Source organism: Natator depressus, chromosome 5 (assembly GCF_965152275.1).
Source record: "Natator depressus isolate rNatDep1 chromosome 5, rNatDep2.hap1, whole genome shotgun sequence".
In the NCBI taxonomy this organism is placed as follows: domain Eukaryota; kingdom Metazoa; phylum Chordata; order Testudines; family Cheloniidae; genus Natator; species Natator depressus.
Genome location: NC_134238.1, coordinates 102176383 through 102195027, shown reverse-complemented (window position 1 = coordinate 102195027; position 18645 = coordinate 102176383). Strand labels below are relative to the sequence as shown.

Here is an 18645-nt window from a genome sequence, read left to right as displayed (position 1 = left end):
AAAGTGAGTAGGCCGGGATCTCTGTGCCGTCTGGTACTTACTGAGTCTTCTTTTCTGGACAGGAGTATAAACACCCAGAGAATATAATGTAGCCCTAGAATCTTTCCATGTGTGGAGTGATTCTTCCATTCTTTCTGCAAACAATTTAGATCTCTCAAAAGGGAGGTCCTCCACCATGATGTGTACCTTCTTCAGAAAGCCGCAGAGATGACGCCAAGATGTTCTCTTCATAACAACTGCTGTGAAGTTGGAAAATGCAACTCTATCGACAGCAACCAGAGAAGCCTGCATTGCTGTCCTCGCAAGGAGCTGACCCTCAGCAACGATAGCCTGGAATTCCTCTCTCTCATCCAAAGGGATGTGTTCAATAAAGGTATTTAATTTCAATTAATTGGTATGGTTTTATTTTGCCATTAGGGCTTGATAATTAGCGATCCTAAAATGTAGAATATTTATTGAAGAATATTATTTACGCTCAAATAAATCCAGTCATTTTCAGTCCTTATTGTATGGTGTCGTTTTAGCATAGTACAGTCTGCCATGTTCATTAACCGTGTCAACGACCAGTGAACTAGGGGATGAGAAAATAAAAAGCCCCCTACTTTAGAGGACACATAATATTTTTTGTCTGCCATTTTGCATGTTGGGGGTAGGTATCGTGTCTGGTGTCTGCCATACAGTTTTCACCAAATCAAGCAGCGCTCATTGATGGGGAGTGCCATCTTTGCTGATGACATCTGTAGGATGTCAAGCAGTTTGTGCTTTGACACTGACTTCCTCAAGCGGGTTTTGCAGAGAATCCGGTACCCTCTTAAAGAGATCCTAAAATTGTTTGAAGTTGTCTGCCACAGTTGGTGGGGGAGGCATAACTGACTTATCAGGAGACGAGAAAATGTTGGTCACAGGAGTGGCTTCCTTGTCTAGTCTCTCCTTCTGTTCGTCAAAGGTCTCCTCTTGAGGATCAGGAGGTCTGACTATTGAAGCTGCAGGAGATCACCTTCCTTTAACTCTTTGGGTAAGCTAGAGGCCCTCAAAAATTGTTGTCCATATGCCACCCATGGGTCCCAATTTGGCCACTGAGGTGGTGGAAAGGGCAGGGATGGGAGTATCCAGTAGTGTCCATACCAACTAGGTCGGTCTCTTCTACTCTGGTGGTAGACTGAAGGCACATGAGTTTCTACCTGGCTAGCTCCCTGGTGTTGTAATGGAGACCCCTGGAGAGACACTGAGTATAGCTCATCCCCATCCTCTTCCTTGTCACTTGACAGGGGTGGAGCAGTCATGGACATCCGGGCATAACCCATACTGCAGTATGTCAGTGCCTACTAAGGGTGATTCAGGAATCTGTCTCCAATACCATCAAGTCTTTGAGGAACCGAAATTCCTGTGGTACCAGAACAGCCATCAGTATCGTTGAGGCCAGCTGAGTAGGCACCGTTGAAGTGGACACAGCTGTCAGTACTTCAGGCCCTCTGCATTCTGAGGAATGGCCAACAGGCGTTGCTGTAGCCTTTTGCAGTGTGAGCATAGTAGATACCAATTGTCTACAAGACTCCATAGGTACCGTTTTAGAGGAGCTGGGTCTTTCTTTGCCGCTCCTTTCCCCTGAGGGTACCATTCTGCCCTATCCTGCCCACTTAAGAGTCTTTGGGCTTACCAGTGGTATCGGGAGGATCCTGCAAACTCATAGGTACCTAGTCACGGGTCAGTCAGTAGTGAGGTTATTGACTAACGGGTCCTCTTTCTCTTGGCCAATTCCCTGCCTGGGGAACTTGTGGCCTGCTTTTTCGAGACTTTCTGAGAGGAATCTAAGGATTTCCTCTTTGAAGTCACTGAAGAGTTTTGATCAGACAATATTGATGGCAATGGTCTCAACAGGGACCGCTGTCCAGGGGAGGTCCCGGGCCCTGGGGCTTGTTGGAGTGAGCTTTCGATCATGAGCCGCCTTAATTTCAGCTCACAGCTCTTTGGTTCTGGATTTTAATTTAAGACATAACATGCATTTGTGCCTCTCTTAGGCAGCGAATGCAGCAAGAATGGCCATTGCTGACAGGAATGGCTTCCGAACAGGAGAGGCAATGTTTAAACCCATGGGAGCCAGGTATACTCCTTTCAGGGTTCACTTCCTGAATTGAAAGAGCTAGGGAAATCTAATTTATGCTAAGGAGATAACTATTCTGAAAGCGAAATAATTTTTTTTTTTAATGAAAACAGAATAAAGTATTAGCACTAACTGAAATACTATTACTACTAAGGAAAAACTAGTAAGAAAAAACACTAAGAAAAATCTATGTAATGAACTCTGCTTAAGGCTCCATCTCAAGCCAAAGGCAGTTGAGAAGGAACTGAGAGCAGTTTGCATGCACAGTGCTATATAGCAACAGAGTAGAGTATGAGACAGGGAGACTGCATGTGCAGACCAAATGGACACTGCTACCACAACTCCAATCTGAGGAGCAGGGATCCAAAGATGCCTAGAATGGAGCACCCATAGGGACACTATTCGAAGAAGAAGAAGAAAAGATTCTGAAGACGACAGATGTCAAAAGGGAGCTCTCTAGCAGTTTTACATTACAAATCTGTGGGTGGGAGGCCTGAAGTCCTAATATAGAAAATGTATTTTCTATATTATGTATTCTGGATGTACTCTAATAGGACCAAAAATATTGGACAGTCTTATTTTCCAGTGCTTGAAACGGCTTTCTTCAAGTAGCACTTTCTGCCACTGACTCTAAGTTCTTTTTGGCATCTCCCTCTCTTCTCTTTAAGCCTTCTCTCTCTCTCCCCTTATATTGTCTCTGTAAAGTTACCACTTAGTTGTCCTGATTATAAGATATAACACACATTTTAAATTCAATTCACCTCTGCACCACATAAATTCTGAATTGTCTTAATTTGGGCACAATCCTGTGAGATGCTGAACAGGTTCAGTGAAGAATAAGCTCGCACAACCCTTACTGAATTGGGAACTGAAGGTACCAGCACCTTATGAGAGGCATTCAGAACTTCAGATGATCTGATTATCTCTTACTATATCATGGCATATATTAAATCAAACCTTATTATTTCAATCTTGTTCCTGTTATATACCTAATTTTGATTCTTTTACTTTTTAACTCTCCAAGATTCAGATGTTAGACTCTTTCTTGTTACTCCCTCCAATTTTTCTCTTGTATAGTTTGCCCAAATTTCAGTTTGGTCTTTAATCTAGACACAGAACTAGATAAATAAGCAGAATCTAGTAGAGGTAATTTTAAAATATTCTTCTTGATTACCAAAGCCGAGTAACAGATTTCCTAACAAAAACTCAGACCTAATCTAGAACAAAAACTTGGTTCTACCAGCCTTCTTAGGTTCAATACACAAACCAGATTCACCAGTTTTACACTAGCAAGAAAGTGGTGAATCAAGCCCAAGATTTCCACCTAGCATAAGGAATGGGAACCTGAAGAAGAGCTCTGTGTAAACTCAAAAGATTGTGTCTCACACCAACAGAAGTTGGTCCAATAAAAGATATCACCCACCTTGTCCCGCAAATAGCCTGAGGCTGACACAGTTACAACACTGCATACAAAAGATTGGACACATTCAGCTAAAACGAAGGCTTCAGAACAGGAAAATGATTATTGGCTGGTGAGGAGGTGACAATAAATTCTGAAAACGTTGACTAAGGCTTTGTCTACACTGTCATTTTCATCGTCAAAACTTTGGTCACTCAGGGGTGTGAAAAAAACCACATGCCTGAAGGACAAATGTTGTAACAATGAAAAGTGCTGGTGTGGACAGCACTTTGCCGGTGGGAACCGCACTCCTGGGGATGAAGTGACCACCCCTCGTTGGAGGTGGTTTTATTTTGTTGCTGGGAGAGCTCTCATCTGGTGATAAAGAATGTCTACACAGTGACCTTACAATGGCGCAGCTGCAGCAGCACAGCCACATCATTGTAAGGTGCGCAGTGTAGACATAGCTTAAGTGAAAGAAGTAGACAACTGTAGATTGCGCTCTCCTTGAGATTTTTCTTATTTTTCTGACTGGAAGTTGTTTTAAAGAGGAGCCATCACATCGCTAAAACTGGAATCAGTTTTCACATGAATCCAAGCAATTCAACAATTTTGATTCCTTATGTCCTATCCTTCCCCAAAAGTTCAAGATCAGAATTTGGATCTAACTTCCCTAAAGTTCAGGGGTGCTGGTTTGGAGCCCCTTTAACAAATAAACCATGTAATAAAAATATAGACGTGCCATTTTCAGAAAGACACTATAACTATCCCCTTCAACATCTTTTTCAGTTCAAATATCTATTTCATAAATGGAGTGCTTTTCTAAAAAGAAAACTGATAATTCTACATTTCAAATGATCCAGACCAGCAAGTCTGGATCACCTTGTTAATGTATAACATTTGCTGGAGCCTGTTGGCATCCCCATTTACTGACAGTAACAGACCTCCTGCTCTGCATGCAGCATAATGTTAGACGATGAAAGCACTGTCTATCTGATGGGAAAACATAGCCACTATTTGATATTCATGAACTTCCACACCAAAAAAGTGGAAGTAGATTTATCCTTAAACTTTCCTAATACTTAGAGCAAATATTCATTACCAGAATTGAGAGATAGATATTAATCAGTGCTCTTCTGAACAATCTACAAAATCCAGACTTATTTTGTTCACAAGAAGTTGCTGGCTTATGGTAAGTCAGCATTGTGGAAAAGGGATGACAAGCATAAACATACACATACATCTAGAAGCAAAAAAATAAATAATATAATGATTACATGTGGCAGTAAACTTTTGACTAACTTTTCCCTGAAATTGAAATTTCTTTGATTTTGGTAGCACCCACAATGTGCTAGGCATTCTCCAAACAGCAAATATGGCAAAGTACTTGACCTGAGGAGTTCACCATCTAAAGACAGAGAGCTTAAGGGGAAAGTGTGCAATATAGAAGTAGAGCAGTCAAGGCAGGGCTTGTTAGTATTGGCAATGTAAAGTTAATATTTTTTTTTAAATGGTGTACTTTGTCAATATGTCAGCTAGATTCCACACAACAGAAGTGACTCTTTGTGACCCAGGCTGTGGGCAGTCAGGATTAATGGTTCAAATGATAGTTCAACCTACAAGTCAGATCAGCGTTTCTCAAACTATTGTACTGGTGAACCCTTTCACACAGCAAGCCTCTGAGTGCGACTCCCTCTTATAAATTAAAAACACTTGTTTATATATTTAACACCATTATAAATGCTAGAGGCAAAGCGGGGTTTGGGGTGGAGGCTGACAGCTTGCGACCCCCTGAGGGGTCCCGATCCCCAGTTTGAGAACCCCTGAGTTAGAACCTGGTCTAGAGGGACAGAGTCCAGGAATGAACCGGGGGTCAATACCAGAAGGACAGAAGCTGAATACCAGAACCAGAGGGTAACCCAAAGTCATAAGCAAAAAGCAGAGCTGAGGATCAAAGTCAGAAGCCATGGTTGGGAACAGAGGCTGGAGCACGAGCAAGAGCTGGTATGAAAACAAAGCTGAAACAGGATGGGAACAAGGCAGTAGGACAGGCTGGAAGCAGGATAGAGCAGGGCAGAGCAGGGATTGGAACAAGGGCTGGAAGGAGCAGGCAAGCGCAGCTCTGGACATGGTACACATTGAGCAGCCATTGATTGTCTGTGGGTGCCAGTCTTATAAGCAGGGCTGCTAAATCAGCAGCCAATCAGGTGCTGTGGCTACCTACGTGAATTCCAAGGCAGTGCTGTTAGCTCTCTGGATGTCTAGCAGCAAAAGTAGTCAGGGAGCAGGCCAGCAGCTGAGCTGGTCTGGCCGCTGACATTCTTCAGGAGGGACTCAAGCGTACAGAGGAAGGCACCTTGTGAATGAACTCAGGAAGGGCATTCCATGCATAAGAGCACTGTGGAAGAAGGCAAGGAGATATTTATGCAACAAGCTGAGAAATGGGCACGTGGGACAGACCTCACTGGTGGAACAAAGGTGACAGGGAGTCACACAAAATAAGACAAGTAAGTAGGATGGAACAGAGTTAGGCAGGGCTCTGAAGACTGCGGGGAAAAAAGCTTGAATTCGATGCAGTTGCATCAAATGACAATTATAAGATAGAGTCACAATAGTGAAATAATGGCAAGCTGCAAGGAACCTCTTTAAAACATCACAATAGAGGCTCAATTAAATGTACACCTGAAATTAAAAAACATAGTGAGAGGGTGAAAAAAGTACCACAATGGCTAAACAACAAAATGGTTAAAAGCAAAAAGATATCTTTTGGAAATTTGGAAATTAAATCCTACTGAGGAAAACAGAAAGGAGCATAACCTCTAGCAAGTCAAGTGTAAAAATGTAATTAGGCAGGCCCCAAAAAGAATTTGAAGAGCAATTAGCTAAAGACTGAAAAACTAACAGTAATTTTTTAAAAATACATCAGAAGCAGGAAGCCTGCCAAACAATCATGGGGCCATTGGACAATCAAGGTGCTAAAGGAGCACTCAAGGATGATAAGACCATTGCGCAGAACCTAAATGAATTCTTTTCATCAGTCTTCACTGCAGAGGATGTAAGGGAGATTCCCACACCTGAGCCGTTCTTTTTAGAGGACATATCTGAGGAACTGTCCCAAATTCAGGTGTCAGTAAGGAAGTTCTGGAACAAACTCATACATTAAACAGTAATAAGTCACCAGGACCAGATGGTATTCACCCAAGAGTTCTGAAGGAACTAAAAACTATGAAATTGCAGAACTACTGAATGTGGTAGGTAACCTATCACTTAAATCAACTTCTGTTCCAGATGGCTGGACGATAGCTAATATGACCCCACTTTTTACAAAAGGCTACGGAGGCGAACCTGGCAATTACAGGCTAGTAAGCCTAACTTCAGTACCAGGCAAATTGGTTGAAACTATAGTAACGAACAGAATTATCAGGCACACAGATGAACACGATTTGTTGGGAAACAGTCAACATGGCTTTTGTAAAGGGAAATCACGCCTCACCAACCTATTAGAATTCTTTGAGGGGGGTCAACAAACATGTGGACAATGGCAATCCAGTGCACACAATGTACTTGGACCTTCAGAAAGCCTTTCACAAGGTCCCTCACCAAAGGCTCTTAAGCAAAGTAAGCAGTCATAGGATAAGAGGGAAGGTCCTCTCATGGATCAGTAACTGGTTAAAAGATAGGAAACAAAGAGCAGGAATAAATGGTCAGTTTTCAGAATGGAGAGAGGTAAATAGTGGTGTTCCCTAGGGATCTGTACTGGGACCAGTGCTTTTCAACATATTCATAAGCAATCTGGAAAAAGGGGTAAACAGTGAGGAGGCAAAATTTGCAGATGATACAAAATTACTCAAGACTGTAAGTCCAAAGCAGACTGCGAAGAGTTACAAAGGGATCTCAAAAAACAGGTGACTGGGTAAGAAAATTGCATTTATCAACATTGAATTTCATCTGCCAAGTAATGCACATTGGAAAACATAATCCTAACTATACATACAAAATGATGGGCTCTAAATTCACTATTACCACTCAAGAAAGAGATCTTGGGAGTCATTGTGGATAGTCCCATGAAAACATCCACTCAATGTGCCACGGCAGTCAAAAAAGCGAACATAATGTTAGGAACCACTGGAAAAGGGATAGATAATAAGACAGAAAATATCACAATGCCACTATATAAATTCATGGTATGCCCATACCTTCAATACTGTGTGCAATTCTCGTTGCCCCATCTCAAAAAAGATATATTAGAAATGGAAAAGGCTAAAAGAAGGGCAACAAAAATGGTTAGGGGTAAGGAAGAGCTTCCATATGAGGAGAGCTTAAAAAGGGACTTTTCATCTTGGAAAAGGGACAACTAAGGGGGGACGGGGCACAATATGATAAAGGTTTATAAAATCCTGAATGGGGTGGAGAAAGTGAATAAGGAAGTGCTATTTATTCCTTCACATAACTCAAGAACCAGGGGTCACCCAGAGAAATTAATAGGCAGGAGGTTTAAAACAAACAAAAGGAAGTACTTCTTCACACAACACACTGTTACTAAGGGATATTGTGAAGGCCAAAACTATAAAGGGGCTAAAAAAGAATATTAGATAAATTCATGGATCATATGTTCATCAGTAGCTATTAGCCAACATGGTCAGGAATGCAAGCCCATGCTCTGAGTGTCCCTAGCCTCCGACTGCCAGAAGCCAGGAATGGATGACAGGGGATGCAACACTCTTTGCTTGTTCTGTTCATTCCCTCTGAAACACCTAGCATTAGCCATTGTCAGGATACTGGGCTACATGAACCATTGGTCTGACGCAGTATGGCCATTCTTATGCACACGAGGAGCCAGAGGCGGAATTCAGATATGGGGAAGATTTCATCAAAACAAGAGGAAAGCAAGATGATTTTATTGCCAACATTTTGTATGGACTGGAAGAAAGCAATGTGTTAGGGAGGTTGGAGAGGAGGATGTTGCAGTAGTGAGACTGTAAATGCTGACAGCCTGAGAGTTTTAGACACTTGTAAGGATAGAAAGGATGGATCCTAAAAATGGCAGGATTTAGATATGCCCCACATGTCAAAGGTGAAGGGCCAGATTATAGGCTTAGGTGACAAGGTGGATAACCATATTGTTGACTGTGATAGAAAAAGAGGGTGGTCAACAGAAGAGAAAAATTCAGTTTTTCTCCTTGTAAATTTATGCTGATGATTAGACATTCAAAGGTAGATGTCAGATAGACAAGTTTAGATGTAGGACGGATGGATGTCAACAAGTCAGGAGTGGAAAGACAGATTTGAATAATCTGCACAGATATGGTAGGTGAGGTCAAGGAGGATCAAGACAAATAGAAGCCCTGAAATTTGGCCAGCTAGTGTTTTGAGAGACCTAAAAAAATCATCAAACCAAACTTTCGAATCCTCAAACTAGTTTCCCCATTTAAATATGAAACATCCATAAGACAGCAAAAGACAAACAAAGAACAAATCTCCCTCTTTCTTGTGGAATCTATGAGGAGCTAATTTTTTCCCCTAAAGAAAGGAAGTGCGCAAGCTGTTTGTAATCATCCATGAAGAGAGGTTACTTACTGTAAACTTGCTCTTCAAGAGTGTCCTCTACATGGTCTCACTTGTGGGATTGGTGTCCCCTGGCATTGACCTGCAAAATCGCCAAGAGAGCAATTTCCATTTGAATTAATTTGCTCACCCCTCTCCCTTTCCTCATGGAGTAATATGAAGGTATAAAAAGGGAAATGGCCCCAACCACTGACAAGTTCCTTCCCTAATTTCAGGCTTGTTGATCCAAGACTTTAAACAAGTGGGAAAGGTGGGTGGAGAGCATGAATATGCAGAGGTGACACTATTGAAGAACAACAGTTACCAGTAAGTAATCTCTCTTCTGTGAGTGGCCTCTGCACAGTCCCATTTGCAGGAGACTGGCAGGCACCTATGAAAGTGAACGAAGGGGTTTTAAGTGAATAAGGACTGCAAAACTGCCAATACAAGCATCAACTCTGGATGGCAGCTCAAGACAGATTAGATTGCAATTTCCCTCTCCCAGATCAGATCTTAGCAAGGGACATATTTCTGCTTAAAATATCTACAGAGCTTCAAAGAACAGCTTTACAAAATCTATGAAAATGGTAAATCAAAGGCATAGAATGGATGCTACCTTCAGATTATTTGAACATGTTTTGATATCTCCAGGTATGTAAACACCTAGTGAGACATCATAAGAGTGTCCAAGAGACTTGGGGAAATACAGACAGGTTAGTGGCCTGTATGAGATATAAACAGAGATGACTTTAGACTAGAAATGGGGATGAGGAAATCACATTTGGCATATGGAGTACAATTTATAAAGGACTGGCCATTCGGTTTTTATCTCACTAAATTTGTGGGATGTAACTACGGCTCTGAGGAATGACTTTTTCACAGGTTTATGGTACAGATGATACTCTGAGCATTAGCAGGCCAGAAGTCCCACAAGCTTTGTGATACAAGACCGATGCCAAAGCAAAAGAGATGCATGCACAGGAGGAAAACCTACACAGTAGTTAAATGAATGCGTCCTTCTCATGGCACCCACAGCACAGCCAAGTGTATTGATATGAAGCAAATCTTTATTTTCTTTGGTGCAGCCATCAAGACAAAGTCATTACCTCTATCAACCCTAGTGGTACATGGAGCAACCATTCCATAAACTTGGTTATTATAAGGTTTACAGGGACTGTTGTCCTGAACATGTAAGGATGGCAGCTGATATCACAACCCATGCAGCCTGAGATAACTCAAAAATTGTTCTTAATGTTCAAAGCATAATACATGACAACATTAAAAGCAAGAAAGGTTTGTTTGGTCAAGAGTTTCTGCTTCTCGACAGAATCCACTAGACATCTGAAAAACGTCATCAAGCATCTCAGCAATCAAGAAATCAGTGCATCAATCCAAGAAGATTCAGGCTCAGATGGCGATTTCTACATCAACCTTAAGGAAGAGATCCACTAAACTTGAAAGTGATGCTAACATCAGACCTAAGATGTCTCAAGTCAAAACTGCCAAGACCTGGTTAGAAGTATTCATACCTGGCCTCCATCCTGACTGACCAGCTTACAGATCTTAACCAACAGAATCGGGGAGCACGCAGAGGAATTCCTGTTTTCTGTCCCAAAAAGGGGAGTCTGCCTGTAGCGGGTTGGTCACACCGCTCCTGCCTGAAGGGGATAAAGCAGCCCTAGAAAGGGCTGCAGAGAGGGAAAGCTAGGCTGATTAGGAAAACAGCCATAGCTGTAGTCAGCTTAATCAGGGCCCAGCTGGCCCTTATAAGAGGGCAGTGGACCAGAAGCTGACACACTCTGGCTCTGGCTCTAGAGACGGAAGGACCAGGCTGCCTGGGAAGCTGAGGAAGGTACCTAGGGTGAAGCAGTGCTGAGGAAGGGCAGAGGGAGCTGGGAGCTCCAGCCTAGCAAAGTCCCAAACTGCAGGCCTTGTCAAAGGCCTACAAAAGGGTACTGGGGCTGCAAAGGGGCAGCCTCTAGACAGACAGAGGCAGCTGATGATGCAACCTCCTTGCCGATGATGAATGGTTTACAAACTGCAGTCTGCCCTAGAGGTTGGGGGCTAGATGATGACTGGCAGTCGCCACTGAGGTAAGGTGGGGATAGAGGGTTGGGGGTTCCCCTGAGTGGGGAGACCCAGACTGTGGGTTGCTGTGGTGGGCAGAACCCCTGGGTAAAGGGCACCGGGGTCTGGGAGGGACACGGAGGCCAGTGGCAGGCGAGACATCAGCCAGCAGAGGGCACTCCTGGCTGGAAGAGCTAATTCCCAGGATGACCGACAGGAGGCACTGCACCAGTGAGTTGTCGCCCTGCGACATTGCCCATCACAGTAAGTCTCGTCTGACCCTGAAGCAGAACCGGAGATGATGGATGTTCTCAATGGTAATAAATGGATTAATCAGGACCTACTCCCCTTGCATATACATAATGCCAGACAGCGATCTAAGATATTTGTGCTGTTGTAGAAAGACCTTCCAAAGAATCTGCCTGGACACACTTTAGCTCAAGTATAAATAAGGTCAAGAATGGATGGTACCTCCCCTTGCATATACATAATGCCACACAGCGATCTAAGATATTTGTGCTGTTGTAGAAAGACCTTCCAAAGAATCTGCCTGGACACACTTTGGCTCAAGTGTAAATAATGTCAAGAACGGATGGTACCTTAGTAATCAGTCTTATGGAGGCTACAGATGCAGTTTGAATAAAGGTATAACCCAATTACACTGTAAGGAACCGGTTTGTGGATCAAAGTCTAGATGCAGACATGAATGTCCTGATGTCTGAAACAGACAATGTCAGGACATGACATAGAGCTGCAAATTATCCTCAGAAAAGAAGCAATTTAATGCCAATGTCACCTTAAAGGTAGGAGCGATTTTTCATGTGCTTTGCGGCCAAGGAACAGCACTTAACACCAAAAATTTGAAGCAGATTGCCTACTAGGCTTAAACAGAGGAGGAAAATCCGAAGTCTTTCTGGCACTACAGCAGGATAAGTTCCAGGACTAAAGCATCAGAAACGTGGCACCAAAAGGCTCAGTCCACTAATAGACTTTCAGGGCCAAGACACGGTGCTCGCAGGATTGGCTGTCCTTTTTTAAAACTTTAAAGTGTTGCTTTAGGAAATCTCAATGTACAGTTGATTGCACATAAATAGGAGAATAAGAAGATCCAGTGATCCAGCATCAGCAGATGCTCGTGCAGTGGACTCAAGGAAACCTCATTACGGCCCGTCTTCATAAACAAAGCACGGACACTGATGTTTGGAATCTTGATGTTTCCAGGCAGTAATGGCTTCAGGTAGTTTCAAAGTCAAAGTCTTAGTTATTTTTTGAATCAATAAGGAGTGTGGCACTGAATGAAACCCACTAGCTACCAAATTGTCCTCAAACTAGGCCTAAGAATGGGCTTCCAAGGTTTCAGTGATGAAGGTGTCTGCATTCAAGGATACCTTGGTTAGGTGACGTGTTTCAGAGATGACAAAAGGCACTTCAGTTTCTTCTCAGAACCCTGGCCTGGAAAAGTGAACAGTTCTACTGATTTCATGGAGGAACTCCCACAGAAGGAATGTCTACCTATTGCCTCAGTTGACTATCTCTGCAGATCCTGGGAATTAACCACAGGTAGGTATCACTTGACTACTGAAATTACACAAACTAAGTGTCTGACACTGGAAAGATTCCAGAAAAGGAGACACAGATGTAAGGATGCTGATTCAGTATACTCCCAAGGATCATGGGGCTATACCATCTCTAAAAATGAAGAGTCAATGGTGTCCAGTTCTCAGCACCACCCTCAATCTATTTAGACAGATCTGGGGATCTTTAATCACTTATGCTTGACACAGAGCCTCATTGCATGTGATTCTTCTGAACCTGTGGTGCAGGATCTCAGCACTGGGCTGGGGAAGTGAGGAAACAGATCGACAGAGTGAGACAGGTACCCAGAAATCACCTACTACAGGACAGGCCCCACAAGGAAAATAACAGAACACTACTGGCCATCACGTATGGCCCCCAGCTAAAACCTCTCCAGCACATTATCAACGATCTACAACCTATCCTGGAAAATGATCCCTCACTCTCCCAGACCTTCGGAGACAGGCCAGTCCTCGCTTACAGTCAGCCCCCCAACCTGAAGCAAATACTCACCAGCAACTACACACCACACCACAGAAACGCTAACCCAGGACCTAATCCCTGTAGCAAACCTTGTTGCCCACTCTGTCCCCATATTTACTCTAGTGACACCATCAGAGGACCCAACCACATCAGCCACACCATCAGAGGTTCATTCACCTGCACGTGTACTAATGTTATATATGCCATCATGTGCTAGCAATGCCCTTCTGCCATGTACACAGACAGTCCCTACGTAAAAGAATAAATGGACACAAATCGGACATCAGGAATGGTAACATACAAAAGCCAGTGGGAGAACACTTCAATCTTCTTGGACATTCCATAACAGATTTGAAAGTAGCTATACTTGAACAAAAAAATTTCAGAAACAGACTTCAAAGAGAAACAGCAGAACTAAAATTCATTTGCAAATTTAACACCATTAATTTGGGCTTGAATAGAGACTGGCTCATTACAGAAGCATCTTCGCCTCTCCTGGAATTGTTTGGGAGTGGACTACATCCACCCTGATCGAATTGGCCCTGTCAACACTGGTTCTCCACTTGTGAGGTAACTCCCTTCTCTTCATGTGTCAGTATATTTATGTCTGCATCTGTAATTTTCACTCCATGCATCTGAAGAAGTGGGTTTTTTTACGCACGAAAGCTTATGCTCAAATAAGAAAAGATAAAGTAACTAAAAAGCTAGAAGACTGATTTGAACTAACACTAAGGCTGCTGGGGGAGGAGAGTTAATATGGAAATGAGACACTAATAATACATATGTATAAGAAAAGACAACAAAAAGTTATAAATGAGTTTGTGTAACAAAGGAAGATTGAAGCTGTCCAGTGCTGGAGGTGACTGTAATGAGACCATCCTGATCAACTTCCCTCTTGTGAGTAACTGATCACTACTCGCTGAGTGTTTGGTCTTAAAAAATATTTGTTAGACCCATCTGTTGAGTGACTCTTAATCCAACACTGCTTACACTGTTCACCGAATCATTTCATGCAAGTGTTTCATCAGAGTCAATTGTGCCAGATCCTCAACACCAGACTGTCAATCCAGATGGATCCAGAGATCAAACACCACTTACACTTGTGCTAGATCACTTCAAACAAGTGGTACACCAGCCAATAGTGCCAAATCCTTAGAACTGGACTTGCATGATTCAGACTGTTGTGGGGATGTTAATGCCATGTACAAAGGGGGTACCCGATGACTTCATCAAGTACTTCACCACATTCTATGGTGCCAGATCCTAGGCAATTGACTTGGCTGACCTAGAGGGATCTGGGGCCCTAGTGCCTCTTACAGTGGGCACCAAACTACTTCTGATTCTCTGAAACTGATGGTGCCAGAACCGTGGCAGCATGTCAACAGTTTCAGGACCTCAGCAATGAACTGGGTCTACCTACAGGGATTCCGGACCTCAGCAACATGCTGATTGTGCCAGAACCTCTGCGCTGGATTAGCTCTACCCAGTCACACCCTGGGGCTTTGGTGTCATATCAACAATGCTGGAATTTCAGTGCTGGATTAGGTTGACCTGGACAGATCCAGGGACCTAGTTGCTGTATCTACTGTGCTGGAATCTCAGTACCGGGCTTTGTCAGTCAGGTTAAGACCATGGACCTGAATGCTTCATGATCTGGAAGTAGAGTCACTTGCTTAGCGAATCTCTAAAGTCAATGATGGACTTACACATTGTCAGACTTAGTTTCTGGGACTTGAAGAGCTTCCCATCAGCAGGGTGTGGCAGCCCTCCTGCTCCATGTGGGTCCAGATGACACATGACAAATGGGTATCATTTCTATTTTGTTCTTAAATTAAGAAACCTGTGTTAATTAACTGAGAATCTAACTAAAATAAAAATAGCCCTGAGAAGGCAGAAGAAAAGAAAAAACTGACAAGGAATGAACTGAGGACACCGTGTGTGAAATGAGCTCACTGAACCTTTGGCAGTTAAGAAGGAACCCAGGAGCAGTTGGGTGCATTCCTCCAATAACCTGAGAATTGCCCACCGAGGAGGCAGAGGGAGGGATAACTGACCTCAATGAACACCGCTCTTCAGAAGATTCTGTAACTCAACAATGGGAACTGCCAATCCCACAAATGGAAATAAGCAGAGGACACTTGAGGAAAAAACAACATTCATTCAGATTAAACTATTGACACAGAATCAGTACTTAAGTTAACCACCTTGATTAATACTTCCTCAAACCATCTGAAGAATACACCTTCAAGTCCATTCACTGAGAGGAAGCAAACATCAGTTTTAATCCTAACTCAAAAAGTATTTAAACTTTCAATGAAGTCACAAAGACTGACTGCAAAAACTACAGATTGACAATTTGGCATCTCAAAGGAGAGAATTTTGAATCTTCTTTAATAGTTTGAATTGGATACACAGATGCTTCAAAAAGGAATAAATCATGAAGATTCTGATCCCAAACTTCACAGTAATTAGGAATGTCTAAAATCGGTCACATTGGCTCCTGACAAACACTGGTCCATAAAGAACGTAGTTCTTAGGGTTTGTCTACACTTACCGGGAATCGATGAGCAACGATCGATGCATTAGTGGTCAATTTAGCAGGTCTAGTGAAGACCCGCTAAATCGACTGCAGATCGCCCTCCCATCGACTCCTGTACTCCATCAGATCGAGACAAGTAAGGGGAGTCAACGGGAGAGTGTCTCCCGTCGACATTGCGTAGTGTGGACCCCACGGTAAGTAGATCTAAGCTATGTCGGTTTGAATTACGTTATTCACGTAACTCAAATTACGTAGCTTAGATCGACTTTTCCTTTTAGTGTAGACATGGCCTTAGACTGCTCAAATTCATAAAAAAAAATTCTGCAATGATTTCTTCAATGATTTCTAGTGTTCTAGAGCCCTTAAAATATCAAGAACAGGACTGAAAGATTCTCATTTTTAACAAATCCAACAATCTGAATCAGAGGAACCTAGAATTAGTGCATCTTAAATTGGATAACTAAAGCAACTCCTTTCCATTAAATTATGAGGATAGACAATCACAAGAAAAATATTAATATACAAACACTTTAGATGCATGTAACTTCACGGAAATTCAGCAGAAGTAGCAAGACTGTTAAGTTTCAGCTTACTGCTCATTTTGCAATGGATGGAATCCCTTTCTAAATTTGGAATCTGGTCCCGCATTGATGCAACTGAGTAACTTCATTCACTAAACTCAACTGGATTTATGTGACCACAGTTACACACGTTTGTTTGTTTGTTTGCTTGCAAATTGGGCACTTTCAGTTGTGCAGCATAAAAGGATAAGAACGGAAAGCCAAAGGGTAATTTCCCCTTCCTGCAACAAGTTTTTGCAAGACAAATCTCACTCATGTGATAAGCAGTTGCTCATACCCACAAGGAGAGTGTGGAGAAGAATCTTGAAGGTAAGTAGAAACCATTTGAAAAACACTATAAACACAAGCCATAAAATAGCCTCTAATATTAATTTATCACTCAATTTTGCAAACACTTACACACAAGTAACTATGCTCAAGTGATAAGTCTTGTTGGATTCTTAATCCCCCTTTCCTTGGTCCTGTTTAGTGAACTGGCTGGGGTAGGAGTCCAAGCCTCTACACCAATTTTTAAGGAAATGTTTTGTGGGGGAACGGTTGATGTATGTAGAAGAGTGACAAGAAAGGAGTTTGAATTTTTCTGTGTGTGTTAGAGAGCTTTCTGCTTTAACCCTCTCCAAGAAAAATGGGAAGGTGGAAGTCATCTAGAAATCCACAGAAAGTTGGTTTGTGTAGGTTGATGCCAGCGAGCAGTTACTGAAGGGAAAATTACCATTATTACTAAACATGCGCCTAAATAAGATTTTTTTCCCTCTGTATTCTTAATTAAAGAGCTACAGGAATTAAGCCTAAAGGCACCAAGTCGGGCAGCCATACAAACATTTGAGAATAGCAGCTGCAATATTTCTTCCCCTCCCTTCTCCCTCTCTGCTCCAAAATATAAAGCCCACAAGAGTATGACTTTACTTGAGTATCAGTATCTGCAGTAGCACCTGGCCACACCCTCAGTTTGGGGATAGGGCCGGGGATACCAAGGCTTCAAAACATCAATACCACTGCCAAAAATAAAGAACAGAAGTAACAGCATCCCCCAGCTACCCAGCTTTGACCATATAGCAGCTGACTCAATAGGATGCCATGGCCATGTGCCCTGGGGCTTGGGTTGGGGTTGACTCCAGGGATGTAGTAATGTTCCAACACCAAGTACCTCCTCATGTGACTTCTCCAACAGAGACACATTGATGCCTTCGGAGGCAAACTCCCGCAGCGGCAGCAGCTGGGTAAGCGCTGTTGGCAAAGAATACATAACATTCTGATGCTATTTAGGATGTTTATTTCATTTCCTTGTCTAATGCCTTTTCCCCTGCAATTAACAGCTGCCTATGTTTTTTTTAAAAAAAACAGGGTGCTTACTGCTTTATGTTCACCTGTTGCATGATTCAGAATTCCACCTGATGGCATAGAACTGCAGGAGGGGGGTACCCTGTGTAAACATTATTTTGATTACGGAAAACAATCTATTCACACACTTATCTTGGTCAGGCTCAGGAAAAGAAAGGACAAACAAGACTAATACTTCATATTTACTCTATTTAGATGTTGATATGCATTGGTCACCAATGTAGAAATTTCCCAACATCTTTTTTTGAGCACGATGATCCAAAGTGATAACATTTTCCTGTGTAGTACTGAGGGCCCTCAGCTCTCAGTTAAATCAATGGGAGACGAGGACCTTCTGCACATCTCAGGATCAGACCTTGTATCTTTTATCCTAGCCTCACTAAAATTAAGATCTGTGGTGATTTTACAGGCATCACTGCCAAAAGTTCAAGATTATCGGCTGGACAACCAGTTTCATTAACTTGGGAGCAATAAACATGATGGTCAGTGCAGGATCTAAAATGCATCATTTCCAAAGCCCACTGTCACAGGCTCATCAGATTTTACATGCCGATAATAAATCCAGACTATATAAGAATATTAACAATTAGCATTTGTGAGTAAACTAAAATTCAGCTGTAATTAAAGTACTTTACATTAGAACACGAAGTTGTCTTCTGTCATCAATAACCATATACTTTAAGGATAGATTTTTTTTAAACATATTTTTGTTTAAATTAAAACAAATAAGTTAAATAATAGTTAATTTTTATTATTCTGTGAGCTCACACCTTGTTTATGAGGGTTAACTTTAGGAGCAGCAATGAACTTAACTCTAACATTCATAAAACAAAAATCTTTACATTGGTTTGGATAAAAACATACCACTTCATCTTCAAATCCTCCAGCCAGCACAAGTGAATAAGCTCCATCATTACTGCGTCCATGGATTCCACCAACATGGGGTCTGTGAACGCCTGCTTCACTCACCTTGGGTAATAAAATTAATAGAGGAAATCTTTAAGATAACTTCTTG

At 42.3% G+C, this 18645-nt stretch overlaps 1 protein-coding gene across 2 annotated transcripts in view; it reads right to left on the bottom strand.

The window, feature by feature from the left end:
- Positions 1-18645, bottom strand: part of UHRF2 (ubiquitin like with PHD and ring finger domains 2) — a 172660-nt gene that overhangs the window by 18850 nt on the left and 135165 nt on the right. For both annotated transcript variants that reach the window (XM_074953331.1, XM_074953332.1), the window contains one exon: positions 18495-18599. In XM_074953331.1, the coding sequence (XP_074809432.1) occupies positions 18495-18599 (105 nt within the window). The remainder of the gene's footprint in view (positions 1-18494; positions 18600-18645) is intronic.